At 35.2% G+C, this 15,492-nt stretch overlaps 1 protein-coding gene across 7 annotated transcripts in view; it reads right to left on the bottom strand.

Annotated features, from left to right (window-relative positions):
- The window catches only part of OXR1 (oxidation resistance 1), a 494,380-nt gene that overhangs the window by 23,943 nt on the left and 454,945 nt on the right, over nt 1–15,492 (bottom strand). For all 7 annotated transcript variants that reach the window (XR_008996220.1, XM_036876243.2, XM_036876246.2 and 4 more), the window contains one exon: nt 13,433–13,595. Coding sequence is in view for 6 of the 7 variants with exons in the window: in XM_036876243.2 (XP_036732138.2) it covers nt 13,433–13,595 (163 nt within the window). In the remaining variant the exon portion in view is untranslated. The remainder of the gene's footprint in view (nt 1–13,432; nt 13,596–15,492) is intronic.

Consider the following 15,492-nt stretch of genomic DNA (forward strand, 5'->3'; position numbering starts at 1 on the left):
TATTAGAATAAAAAAACAGACTATAAAATGAAGCGCTTTTAAAAATGTAACCAGTGTAAAGGTCGAAAGTAATCTATTCTCATAATTCAGGGTGGGAAGAAACTTTTGAAGATAAGGGAATGTTTATGGCATACATTGTGGTGATGTTTTCTTATTTCCAAATTCATCAAGTTGTATCTTAAATACACACAGCATTTTGTATGTATACTTGTTTCCAAATTCATCAAGTTGTATAAATATACACAGCATTTTGTATGTAAGTCATACCTTAATAATGTGGTTTAAGAATACTCGATAGAGAAACATTATATGGGAAAATTTATATTATAAATTCTAATAGTTTTCAATCTTTTTATTTCTATCTTTTGCAGATTTATTGAACTCCTTCTGGAATTATGATGTGTAATACGATGTGATTCAATCAATATAAAAAAATCAGTCTTTTCTTTAACTGCCTTTATCTGAGAAATGTGCCTTCTATTGAGTGATTTAGACATAAGACTACTTTTCATTTGGAACATAATTCTGTATGGATTTTGCTGGCTATGCTGAGATCAGAAATTTTGTTTTCTAAAAATTGACTAAATTTTAATTTTAGCATTACTTGTGCTTTAATTTTTAAAAATGTGTTTAATAAAAGAACAGAATGAATATTCATTATTTGGCAGCTTAAAAAATAAAATATTAAGCAAACAAATAAAGTCATCTCAGAAACCATAAATTGAATGGAATACATTTTTATCAATACTTTGGCAAGGCTGAGAAGTAAGGAGTAAACCACAGCAATTTTCTTCTAATACCAATTATTACTTTTAAAAGTGAGAAGTGCTATTATATCATATTCTCTATTGTATATAATCTTAGTAAACTCATTATTTTTAAATTCAATAAACGTGGGGGATAAACTTCTAAATAAATCAATTAAAGCTAATTAACAAATTAGTTAATAATCTTAATCATTTTTTCATCCCAGTGACACCAGATGTTTTCATTAGTAGGTTTGGAGTATGAGAGATGCTGAACTATAATGAACTTTATGAGATGAAAAAAATGGAAAGCTTTCTCTGCTGACTCTTATTCCCAAATGGAGTGAAAGTCAACACATAGGAAGTGGAACAACAAGCAATTTTAGTTTACAAAGCCCCACTTTGAAGCCCGTGTCATCAAGCAGCAATACTGGACACCCAACACATGCAACACTTCGAAACCAAAAGCCTTCAAAGGATTCTACTAAACAGCCTTTTGAAGTTGGTACTTCAGGTTGTGGGTAATATAACCTGAGGGGTGCAACAATGCGCCATGGGATCTGATGACAGGATAAAATTGATCTGGATTACTATAACATTTTTATGCCATGAAAAGGAATTTTAACAATTCTTTTATAGTATGAGATAAATTAAAAAGATGAGGGCAAAATTCACATACATCTTAAAGATAAAACAGGCTTTAATGATATTTCAGGCTCACTGTGGTGGTCAGTGCTTTAGACAATACCAGTGGACTCTTGGGTACTTGTCAAGTATATCAAACTTTAAGGAGTAAAATTGATGAACAAGTTCAAGTGGTACATGGTATATATGATTTATAGCCTGGTATGTTTGATTTCCTCCTCTTGTAGTGCCTTGGAGTAAAATATGATAGGAGCTTTTTAGTATGTAAGGGAGCTAAGTCTGAAGTGATTTTATTAGCATGGCTGTTGCTGATAAAACATGTTTTTAATAATCAAGGCACAAAATGGTAAAGAATTCTTTCTCTATAGTAAACCAAGTTTATTTCTGGTGTTCAGAACTGCTTTTGGTGTACACCCAAAATAAAAGGAATACTTTGAAAAATATTTTATACAATATAACTTGCATGACAGAAAACTCAAAAATTAAACTATATTATGATCAATATAGTCTGGAGGAATCTTCCACAGTCTTAACACTGTATATGTTTAACAGAACACCTGAAGTGGTGGCATGGGGTAGTATAATGTAATATGACATAATATAATGTAATGTAACTACCTCTATGGTACAATGTAATCACCTGAGGATCTTTAAAAAATATTGATAACTAGGTCTCATCCCCCAGCAATTCTGATTTATTGGTCTGAGGTGACCCTGAGAAGTAAGACTTTTGAAAGCTCCCTCAGATAAATCAAAGGGTCCTGCCACGGTTGAGAACTTGGTGTGATGAAAAGAATACAGGCTCTGAATTACAGATTAACCACTAGTACTAATTACTACTACATGGATTTTAGCCAAATAAGAAATAAGCTTAGAGATCAGCTGTAAAATAAAGATGAGAGTCTATGACTAAATGGATTTCTCTAGATCCAATTATCAATTCATAGGAAATTCAAGACAGAAGAACATGTCTGTGTTAACATTGTGGAGATGTGATCAGCAAAATACAAACTGTGAGACATTCTACAGGAAAAGTCTGATTTCTTAAAAACAAAAGCTACACGGAAAAAAAAGAAATCAAAGCAAATAAATGGAGCGAGACCCTACATTTACAAAGATTTAGAGACATTTTTAACTAATTGAACATTTGCATCTTAGTTGGATCCTAATTCAAATAACTATAAAAATATATTCATACTACATATATTTTAAACATTTTTATGGCATTTGAAGAAATATGGGCAACTGGGCAAAAGGAGGGATTACAGATGAAATTAAGTCGATAAAGCCGAGTGACTGGTATATATGCAAATTCATTATACTATTAATCTATTTTTGTATATTTACCAAATCAAAGTGATACCAAATCCACTATCATTAGGAAATAGTAGGTGGCAACAGGCATCTTTCTCCACCTTTACCTCAGGAACTTCTTGAAACTTTGTTCGAATGCCATTCCTTTTTTAGTGAAAATCCATCAAAAACAAACCTCAGGCAGGAACCAGAGGAAAAGACAGTAGTTTCTTTTTAGTTGTAAGGTAAAGTTATTGAACTTCCAATAGCAGACGGATTTGTAATTAAGAAACTCAAGATATTACAGTTAAAAAAAGGTTGAAGTAAGCTGATAGTTTAGCTATATTTATACTGACTAAGCTAGAATAATAAAGAGTATTAGAGAATATCAATCTCTTACACATCTTGAGTTATATATATAGTATTTCTCAGATTTGTTCTCCCATATTTAGGAATCTTAGTTCTGATGTATCATTAGGGACTCTTACTCCTGACCACATTAATATTTGGCTAACTTTTAGTAAATGCAGGTTGCTGCTGCTCTCATCTGCCTCTGGAATTCACTGCACATATCTTTAATACTGCTTTCCTTTTTTTCATCATTTCTAATTCTTAAATTGCAGCCTTTCCTAACTATTTTCAATAGGACTGCCTTTCAATTTGCATACTTTGGAACTGAAATTGTTTCAAATATTACACAATTTTCCTTGCTATCTGAAGTGCACATTTTAGCAATTTAGAGTGCCATAGTTTATGAAGACTTTGGTACCTTTTTAGGGTAATGATGAGGATAGTAGAGTTAGTAAAGTTAAACAGTGAAAGTACCAGGAAAACAGTCCTAGGGAAGAGTAAAAAGGAAGATAATAAATATTGTCAGATCATCATATATACAAAATTTTTGTTTGTTACTAATATATATGGAAAGGAAGAAGACAAATGGATTAAACTTAAAAAGGTTTCTTTAAACTCACTGTAAGAAAGAACTTTCTAACAGAGTTGTCCTAAAATGGAAAGTACGGCCCTTTGAGGTAATGAACTCCTTATCACTGAATATGTTAAAGCAGAACCAAGAATGAGAGAAGCTGGACTGTCCAATTAATTCCAATTTCCAGAGTCTATGGCTTTACAAACAAAATATTTAATACAACTGATGTAACAGCTTATTTTGGGATATAGACCAATTTGAAAGATAAGTAGAAATTTTATATTCTACTTTACAAATTTATTCATTCATCTAATAAATAAGTTAATATTTATTGAAAATGAATTAAATGCCTGCACTGTCTTAGCTCTGAGTATACAGTAGTGCATGAAATTGACAAAACTAGGTCCTTATGGTACGTACATAAAGGGGGATAGGAGGGAAATAGAAGATTTCTATTAATAGTGAGAGTGGAGGTAAGTTTATCATATGGAAAGGTTCCCCAATGTAAAAATTTTTGGTTAGCAATGTATTCCTGTATAAATAACAGTCAGGAATAATAATCTCCTAAGTATTACTGAAGCAGAATAAAAGTGAGTAGAGCTAATAGTTATAATCAAACAGAATGATGCCCAAGTTGGTAGCCTGAATAAATTCATCCTAAATTCTAAAGTCCCCTATTCTTCATCCCTAGGAAGAAAGAACCTCAAACACAGCAATTCACATTTTGAAATACTCTTATTTTATGTAAGTGTACTAGACAATTTCCTTTTTCAGAACATCATTTTAACATTTATAATACTTTTTATGTCATTATACATTTGTTCAAACCCATCAAATGCACAACACCAAGAGTGAATCCTTAAACAATGGACTCTGGATTAAAAAAAAAAATGCACTACCCCAGCTGTAAAAGAGAATGACAATGCAAGACATATGCAATTTTTAATTTTCTAATAGCCACATTAAAAATGAAGAAAAGAATTAATTTTAACATTTTTAACTCAATATAGACAAATATCCAAAATATTATCTCAACATAAATAATATAAAAAGTAATGGTATTTTACATTATTTTTTTCTTTTAATTCCAAACCTTTATACTTACAGAACATCTCAGTTTGGACAACCCAAATTTCAAGTGCTTAATAGCTACATGGGGCTAGTGCCTATTGTTTATCTGTAGGAATTACTGTATTTTACACTATAGTAGATCTCAATTCAGGCACTTTCATGGGAAATACCTTATCTTCTTTATATTTATTTAGATCATACTTAGTTTCATGAAGTTGATAGTTGAAAAAGTAGATTTCTCTACTGAAGTTGTTCCAAACATTTTTAAGTTATCTAATAACTGAATCAAATACTGGTTTTGGTTTTTAAATTTAAATTAAACATAAGAAAAAATTCAGTGTCTAAGCTGCATTAGCCACACTTCAAATATTCAACAGCTATGTGCCATACTGGTTCTAGACAATGCAGTAAAAAGTTTATAAAATATAATTTTTTTCTCTACCATTTTCTTTTATTTCAATGAATTCTGGTTGAAACAGGTGAGCAGACATTTATTTTTTCTTCAGAAATTATAACCCGTAAAGTCTTCCACAAGAGCTGAGGCAGTTCCTTTTATTAACTAATCAATAGTAACAGTCGGTTATTTCCAAAGTTAAATATTTCTAACCCCAGTGTAGAGAAAACTCCAAATTCCCTTTCCTGTTGAAAATATTGCCACCCATTCTTGCTAACCAAATTAGAAACTTCACCGTTACTTAGGTGTCACTAAATCCTGTCTGATTAGCTAGGCAGTATCTTTTCCTTATTTTTTTATTTTGGAATCATTAATCTACAATTACATGAGGAACATTATGATTACTGGACCCCCCCATCCCCCAAACCCGCCTCACAAACCCCATTACTGTCACTGTCCATCAGTGTAGTAAGATGCTGTAGAATCACTGCTGGTCTTCTCTGTGTTGCACAGCACTCCTGTGCCCCCTCCCACATTATACATGCTAATCGTAGTGCCCCCTTTCTTTTTTTCCCCTCCTTATCCCTCCCTTCCCACCCATCCTCCCCAGTCCCTTTCCCTTTGGCAACTGTTAGTCCATTCTTGGGTTCTGTGAGTCTGCCCCTTCAGTGACTCTGTGAGTTTTGTTCCTTCAGTATTTTCTTTGTTCTTATACTCCACATGTGAGTGAAATCATTCGGTACTTGTCTTTCTCCACCTGGCTTATTTCACTGAGCATAATACCCTCCAGCTCCATCCATTTGTTGCAAATGGTAGGATTTGTTTTCTTCTTATGGCTGAATAATATTCCATTGTGTATACCTACCACCTCTTCTTTATCCATTCATCTACTGATGGACACTTACGTTGCTACCATTTCTAGGCTATTGTAAATAATGCTATGATAAACATAGGGGTGCATATATCTTTTTCAAACTGGGCTGCTGCATTCTTAGGGTAAATTCCTAGAAGTGGAATTCCTGGATCAAATGGTATTTCTATTTTGAGGTTTTTGAGAAATCTGCATACTGCTTTCCACAATGGTTGAACTAGTTTACATTCCCACCAGCAGTGTAGGAGGGTTCCCTTTTTGCCACAACCTCACCAACATTTGTTGTTGTTTGTCTTTTGGATGTTGGCCATCCTTACTGGTGTGAGGTGATACCTCATTGTGGTTTAATTTGCATTTCTCTGATGACTAGCGATGTGGAGCACCTTTTGATGTGTCTGTTGGCCATGTGAATTTCTTCTTTGGAGAACTGTCTGTTCAGCTCCTCTGCCCATTTTTTAATTGGATTATTTACTTTTTGTTTGCTGAGGTGCATGAGCTCTTTATATATTTTAGATGTCAACCCTTTATCCGATCTGTCATTTATGAATATACTCTCCCATACTGTAGGATGCCTTTTTGTTCTACTGGTGGTATCCTCTGCTGTACAGAAGCTTCTCAGCTTTATATAGTCCCAATTGTTCATTTTTGCTTTTGTTTCCCTTGCCCGGGGTTAATATGTTCATGAAGAGGTCACTCATGTTTATGTCCAAGAGATTTTTACCTTTGTTTTTTTCTAAAACTTTTATGGTTTCATGACTTACATTCAGGTCTATGATCCATTTCGAATTTACTTTTGTGTATGGGGTTAGACAATGATCCAGTTTCATTGTCTTACATGTAGCTGTCCAGTTTTGCCAGCACCAGCTGTTGAAGAGGCTGTCATTTCCCCAGTGTATGTCCATGGCTCCTTTATTGTATATTAATTGACCATATTTGTTTGGGTTAATATCTGGATGCTCTTTCTTGTTCCACTGGTCTGTGGGTCTGTTCTTGTGCAAGTACCAAATTGTCTTGATTACTGTGGCTTTGTAGTAGAGCTTGAAGTTGGGAAGCGAGATACCAAGATTCCTAGGTATTTTATTCTTTTTGATGCAACTGTGAATGGAATTGTTTTCCTGATTTCTCTTTCTGCTAGTTCATCATTAGTGTATGCGAAAGCCACAGATTTCTGTGTACTAATTTTGTATCCTGCAATTTTGCTGAATTCAGATATTAGGTCTAGTAGTTTTGGAGTGGAGACTTCAGGGGTTTTTATGTACAATATCATGTCATCTGCAAATAGTGATAGTTTGACTTCTTCTTTATCAATCTGGACGCCTTGTATTTCTTTGTTTTGTATGATTGCTGTGGCTAGGACCTCCAGTACTATGTTGAATAACAGTGGGTAGAGTGGGCATCCCTGTCTTGTTCCCAATCTTAGAGGAAAAGCTTTCAGCTTCTTGCTGTTAAGTATGATGTTGGCTGTGGGTTTATCATATATGGCCTTTATTATGTTGAGATACTTGCCCTCTATACCCATTTTGTTGCGAGTTTTTATCATGAGTGGTTGTTGAATTTTGTTGAATGCTTTTTCAGCGACTATGGAGACGATCATGTAGTTTTTGTCCTTCTTTTTGTTGATGTGGTGGATGAAGTTGATGGATTTTCAAATGTTGTACCATCCTTGCATCCCTGAGATGAATCGCACTTGGTCATGGTGTATGATTCTCTTGATGTATTTTTGAATTAGGTTTCCTAATATTTTGTTGAGTAATTTTGCATCTTTGTTCATCAGGGATATTGGTCTGTAATTTTCTCTTTTGGTGGGGTCTTTGCCTGGTTTTGGTATTAGGGTGATGCTGGCTTCATAGAATGAGTTTGGGAGTATTCCCTCCTCTTCTATTTTTTGGAAAACTTTAAGGAGAATGGGTATTACATCTTCTCTGTATGTCTGATAAAATTCCATGGTAAATCCATCTGGCCCGGAGCTTTTGCTCTTGGGTAGTCGTTTGATTACTGCTTCAATTTCGTTGCTGATAATTGGTCTGTTTAGATTTTCTATTTCTTTCTTGGTAAGTCTTGGAAGATTGTATTTTTTAGGAAGTTGTCCATTTCTTCTAGGTTCTCCAGCTTTTTAGCATATAGATTCTCATAGTATTCTCTAATGATTCTTTGTATTTCTGTGGGGTCCATCATGATTTTTCCTTTCTTGTTTCTGATTCTGTTGATGTGTGTAGATTCACTTTTTATCTTAATAAGTCTGGCTAGGAGTTTATCTATTTTGTTTATTTTCTCAAAGAACCAGCTCTTGGTTTCATTGATTTTTTTTTCTATTGTTTTATTCTTCTCAGTTTCATTTATTTCTTCTCTGATCTTTATTATGTCCCTCCTTCTGCTGACTTTGGGCCTCATTTGTTCTTCTTTTTCCAATTTCAATAATTGTGACTTTAGACTATTTATTTGGGATTGTTCTTCTTTCTTTAAATAAGCTGGATTGCTATATACTTTCCTCTTAGAACTGCCTTCGTGGCGTACCACAGAAGTTGGGGATTTGTGTTGTTGTCATTTGTGTCCATACAGTGCTTGATCTCTATTTTAATTTGGTCATTGATCCACTGATTATTTAGGAGCATGTTGTTAAGCCTCCATGTGTTTGTGAGCCTTTTTGTTTTCTTTGTACAATTTATTTCTACTTTTATACCTTTGTGGTCTGAGAAGTTGGCTGATAAAATTTCAATCTTTTAGAATTTAGTGAGGCTATTTTTGTGGCCTAGTATGTGGTGTATTCTGGAAAATGTTCCATGTGCACTTGAGAAGAATGTGTATCCTGTTGCTTTTGGGTGTAGAGTTCTGTAGATGTCTATTAGGTCCATCTGTTCTAGTGTGTTGTTCAGTGCCTCTGTGTCCTTACTTATTTTCTGTCTGGTGGATCTGTCTTTTGGAGCGAGTGGTGTGTTGAAGTCTCTTAAAATGATGCATTGCATTCTATATCCTCCTTTAATTCTGTTAGTATTTGTTTCACATATGTTGGTGCTCCTGTATTGGGTGCATATATATTATGGTTATATCCTCTTGTTGGACTGACCCCTTTATCATTATGTAATTTCCTCTTTATTTCGTTACTTTCTTTGTTTTGAAGTCTATTTTGTCTGGTACTAGTACTGCAACACCTGCTTTTTTCTCCCTATTGTTGGCATGAAATATCTTTTCCCATTCCTTCACTTTTAGTCTGTGTATGTCCTTCAGTTTGAGGTGGGTCTCTTGTAAGCAGCATATAGATGGCTCTTGCTTTTTCATCCATTCTGTTACTCGGTGTCTTTTGATTGGTGCATTCAGTCCATTTACATTTAGGGTGATTATTGAAAAATATGTACTTATTGCCATTGCAGGCTTTAGAGTCGTGGTTACCAAAGTTTCAAGGGTAGCTTCTTTACTATCTAACTTTCTAACTTAAATCACTTATTAAGCTATTATAAACACAGTCTGATGATTATTTCTCTCCTTCTTATTCCTCCTCCTCCTCCTCCATTTTTTATATGTTCGGTGTTTTATTTTGTACTCTTTTGTGTTTCCTTTGACTGTTTTTGTCAGTCATTGATTTTATTTTTTGCCTTTAGTTAGTATTTGGTTGGTCTACTTTCTTTGCTATGATTTTATTTTCTCTGGTGACATCTATTTAGCCTTAGGAGTGCTTCCATCTAGAGCAGTCCCTGTAAAATATCCTGTAGGGCAGGTTTGTGGGAGGCAGATTCCCTCAACTTTTGCTTGTCTGGGAACTGTTTAATCCCTTCTTTATATTTGAATGATAATCGTGCTGGATACAGTATTCTTGGTTCAAAGCCCTTCTGTTTCATTGCATTAAATATATCATGCCATTCTCTTCTGGCCTGTAAGGTTTCTATTGAGTAGTTTAATGATAGCCTGATGGGTTTTCCTTTGTATGTGACCTTTTTTCTCTCTCTGGCTGCCTTTAATACTCTGTCCTTGTCCTTGATCTTTGCCATTTTAATTATTATGTGTCTTGGTGTCTTCCTTGGGTCCCTTATATTGGGAGATCTGGGGGCTTCCATGGTCTGAGAGACTATTTCCTCCCCCAGTTTGGGGAAGTTTTCAGCAATTATTTCTTTATTTTATTTTATTTTATTTACTTTTATTTTTTTATTTTTATTAAGATATGATTGATATACACTCTTACGAAGGTTTCACATGAAAAAACAATGTGGTTATTACATTTACCCATATTATCAAGTCCCCATCCATACCCCAATGCAGTCACTGTCCATCAGTGTAATAAGATGCCACAGATCCACTATGTGCCTTCTCTGTGCTACACCGTTCTCCCCGTGATCCCCCACAGCATGTGTACTAAACATAATACCCCTCAATCCCCTTCTTCCTCCCTCCCCACCCACCCTCCCCCATCCCTCCCCTTTGGTAACCACTAGTTCATTCTTGGAGTCTCTGAGTCTGCTGCCATTTTTTCCTTCAGTTTTGCTTCATTGTTATACTCCACAAATGAGGGAAATTATTTGGCATTTGTCTTTCTCCACCTGGCTTATTTCACTGAGCATAATGTCCTCCAGCTCCATCCATGTTGTTGCAAATGGTAGGATTTGTTTCTTTCTTATGGCTGAATAGTATTCCATTGTGTATATGTAGCACATCTTCTTTAACCATTCATCTACTGATGGACACTTAGATTGTTTCTGTATCTTGGCTATTGTAAAAAGTACTGCGATAAACATAGGTGTGTATGTCTTTTTGAATCTGAGAAGTTGTATTCTTTGGGTAAATTCCAAGGAGTAGGATTCCAGGGTCAAATGGTATTTCTACTTTTAGTTTATGGAGGAACCTCCATATTGCTTTCCACAATTGTTGAACTAGCTTACATTCCCACCAGCAGTGTAGGAGGGTTAGCAATTATTTCTTCAAAGACACTTTCTATTCCTTTTTCTCTCTTCTTCTTCTTTTGGTACCCTTATAATGCAAATACTGTTCCGTTTGGCTTGGTCACACAGTTCTCTTAATATTCTTTCATTCCTGGAGATCCTTTTATCTCTCTCTGCCTCATCTTCTCTGTGTTCCTATTCTCTGATTTCTATTCCATTAATGGCCTCCTGCACCTCATCCAGTCTGCTCTTAAGTCCTTCCAGAGATTGTTTTATTTCTGTATTCTCCCTCCTAACTTGATCCTTTATCTCTTGCATATTTCTATGCAGGTCCATCAGCATGGTTATGACCTTTATTTTGAATTCTTTTTCAGGAAGATTGGTTAAATCTATTTCCCCAGGCTCTCTCTCGGGGGTTGTCTGGGTAATTATCGACTGGATCAAATTCTTCTGCCTTTTCATGGTGATAGAGGTAGTCGTAGGCAGATGGTGTGTGTGTCAGCTGGGAAAACAACATCCCTTCCTGTGCCTTGCCCTTCTCCGCTGCCTGTGCCAGTTATTTGCATAGGGGAGAGAGCTTCCAGTTTTATTTCCTGAGCTGTCACGGGTGGGGCAGCCTTCGGGGCAGCCCAGAGCCCCGCGGGGTGAGGCAGGCGCGCTGGGTGTGCTCTCCTGTGAGAAGGGTGACCCTTCACGCCCTGTCCCGGCTTCCTCTGTCTGTGCTGGGCAGCTGTGTGCCGGCAGGGCCTCTGACTCTGGCCTGGGCAGCCGTGGAGGCAGCTCTGGGCGGCTGCGGTGGGCATGGCCGCTCACAGGCTGCTCCTTGGCTGTGGTGAGGCCGTGCGGGTGGGGGAATGGACAGGAGGCTGTTTATCGCTGTAAGGGGTTTCAGAGCTGCGTTGCCACACAGTGGGCTAGGGCACCTGAAATTCCCGGGGATTCCCAGCTACTGGGCTGAATGTGCTGGGATGGTTCTGTTCAGCTGTGAAGCCCCTGTCCCTTTAAGACTTTCCAAAAGCACTCGCTTTTCTTTTGACCCAGGGGGGCCAGCAGTGGGGACCCACTTGCAGGTTTTACTGTTCTGTTTCCCTAATATCCAGGGCACCATGCACTGTGTGGCTGCACTCCCGGTGCGGATGACTAGGGCTGGATATTTAGCAGTCCTGTGCTTCCACTCCCTCCCCACTCTGACTTCTCTCCTCCCATGAGTAGGCTGGGGTTGGGGGAGCTCTCAGGTCCCGCCGGGCCACGGCTTGTATCTTACCCCCTTCGTGAATTACTGAATTCTCGCAGATGTAGATGTAGCCTGACTGTTGTACTGTATCTTCTGGCCTCTCTTTTAGGAATAGTTGTATTTGTTGTATTTTCATAAATATATATGGTTTTGGGAGATTTCCACTGCCCTAATCACACCGCCATCTTGGTTCCTCCACTAGGTAGTATCTTTTTAAAAAGCATTATTTTATCACCTTCCACTCTACCTTCCACAGTCACTACCTTCGTACAGGTACACATCTTTGATAAACTGGGGTATATTAAAAAGCCTTCTAAAATTAATTTTAAATACACTGAGATTATTTTACATATGCCAGAACCCATGTAATATCACCCAGAGCAAAATACAGAACATCTCCAATACTCTATATGTTCCTTCTTGCCACTAGCCACCCCCCAGCTCCCAGAAACAGGTTGTCTAATAGACTTTTGACTAGTTCAGCACTTTTGACCTTCACATAAATAGAACCATACAGTATATACTCTTTTATGTCAGGCTTGGCTCCTTTTATTAAACATATTATCTGTGAGATTCATCTATGTTGTTGCTTGTACCAGTAGATCTTTTTCATTGTTATATTATTTGGAATTTTATTAATGTTGCCGAATTTATTTATCCATTATCCAGTTGACAGGCATTCAGGTTGTTTCCAGTTTGGGGCTATTGTGAATAAAGTTGGTATGAAGATTAATTATTTTGAGTTAAGTATTAAAAAAACCCCAAAATAAATGCTTCATTTATATACCATCTTTTCCTCTGCTATATTGGAGTTACAGTGGAATCTGATGCTGTACATACTACATAGAAGGGACTTAAGACACTTTTAAAATCAGGTTCACATTTTAAACAAAGATATACCATGTATACCTTCAATCTTTATACATGTTAAGTACATGCACAATAAACTCACACCACATAAGCAATCACAAACATTAACAACAAATGGATAACAAAATGTGATCCTGTTTATTATCACATTTTAGCACCTGCTCTGTATTTTCTAATGCATCATGAATAGATTAATTCAGGCAACCACACAGGAAAAACAGACACTGTCACCCTATCAATCCCATAAGACAAAGCATATAAAAAATGCTATGTAATACTAAGAGATGTATCTAAGAGGAATACAAAAGTTGATTAGTGTTAATTTGGCCATTTAAACAAGTTCAGTAAATTTGAGCAAATAGATTAATTCATTAAACAAACATACATATGGACAGTAAACCTTTAAAAACTATTCTTTTACACAAACATCACCTGTATTTCCCATGTTCTGCCATAAAGCTATAAATTCACAAAAAGTAAAAAGATGAACGAAATCTTCACATTTTTCTCCTTACCTCCCATTCTCTGGCTGCTGCTTCATTAGTAGAATCTTCATTTGTTTCAGATTCTTCAATCTTTTTTACTACTATAAATCCAGGTTCTCTGGTATATTCACCAGTATCTTCTGCATATATTTCTGGACTCCACTGAATGAAGAAGGCATACAAGTGGTCTGTCCTATTAGAACAAGTTAACTATTAATAATATCAATAGTACTCTATGATGTTAGCTAGAATTGCAAAATGATATTTGTTAAATATCTTGACAAAACTTGAAGACTTAAAATATATATAACATATACTATGCTTTACTTAAAAAGATAACAAAGCCCACCACCAAGAAGCCATTAACTTAAATTTATTTGACTGTGTTTGTCAAGCTGTTCTGAGAAGACTTTTCCTTGGTACACTTTTGATAATTAGTTCAGATGATGTCCATGGTAATGTTTTTTTCTCATTAAAGAAAAGAGAGATGGGAAGGGAAGCTGAACCCACAATTTTGACCTAATTCACACAATGATCTAATTAGCTAAAATACAAGTAAACAATTTACTAATTGCCTATTTTGAAACCTGGATATTATAAGAATTATTCCAACTTAATAAAAACTTACTGTGTTTAATTTTTAAATGATTCCAGGAACATACAGTTTACTATTGGTTCTGAGGCAGATGATCTAATCTTTTATATCTCATTTCCCTTTTCACTTTTATTTACTAAAATAAAGGCTGTTATTAAAAAAAAGATAATTATGTCCCTAATAATACTTGAGGATCAAACGTAATGTTTTTCAAAATACTTATGCTGTTGGTTTTAATTGGCATGAGTAATTGAAAATTGATCACAAAACCTTAACTAACATATACCAATCAATAACAATAGTTCTGGAAGTTATGTTTCTAATTTATAATTTTTTTAAAAGTATTATTTCTTACGTGGCAGCTCACATATTAAAAGGGTGTTAAATTTCATCTTTCAAAGAATTTGTCCCTATCAAAAAGGCAATTTTTGTAAACTATATGTATATAATGAAGTTCAAAATCCTAACCCAACTAATTTTTAGTGAACGTTAGCTAAGGTGCAAGGAAAATACTAAAATGAAAAATTTCATGTGAAAATTGAAATAAAGCCAACAGTAATGAGAAAGACTAAATATTTATGCTAGTTTTAACCAGAGACAATACACTTAAAATTTTTCACCTTGGTTATCACTGGCAAATTTGAATATTTGGCTCTGTGCCTTTCTGGTATTTGTGAATTATGTACATCATATCACATTTTAAAATTATTCTATTAACATTTTGTTGAATGCACAAATTATACTGTATATTTGCAGGAAAGGGAGAAGAATTTTATTATTATATACTTGAAAGCAGTGGTCTTCACAGCAACATACAGAGTTTCCAAGAAGAAGACAGACACTTAAGGTTCTAAGGGACTGACTTTTCTACTTCCTTATGAGAATTTTACTGCATGCCTTAAAGGATAAAAACTTCCAGGGAAAAATTCTAAAGAGTGGGTAATAAGCCCTTCTGTATCTCAAATGGTTTGTAATCCACTGATTTCTACAAAACTGAAGTGAGTTTTTAATGGAGCTGTTCACTAATCATCACTAAAAATACTTTTTATGAAAGATGACTAAGTAGTTTTGACAATAAATAGAAACATGTTTAAAGAATTGAGTGATATTACTACAGTAAAACTTTTTTCTGTCTCATAGACCTTTTTATGAACAAAGCTTTTAGTACTTATAAAAGGAAAAAGGGAGGGGACAACTGAGGGACTAAATTCTATCTCAACCTTTCAATAAGCAATATTCACCAATGGCTATATAAATCAGGGGAAAGGCCCATCAAAGTAAGACATTTCAATAATATTTTATGTTAAATGTCTAATAATTATGATAATTTGTAATTTATGTTGCTTTGATCAGTTATCTTAATAATTATAATGATAAAATTTTCTTCTGGATTTAATTAACATTTGGAATAATATAGTTGTTGATAAGAAAATTTTCTCCTGGATCTCTGTATGTCTTGTGAGCAGAAGCATTAAGTACCCTTGTTCAGCACTGT

Source organism: Manis pentadactyla, chromosome 3 (genome assembly GCF_030020395.1).
Source record: "Manis pentadactyla isolate mManPen7 chromosome 3, mManPen7.hap1, whole genome shotgun sequence".
NCBI classification, from domain to species: Eukaryota; Metazoa; Chordata; class Mammalia; order Pholidota; family Manidae; genus Manis; species Manis pentadactyla.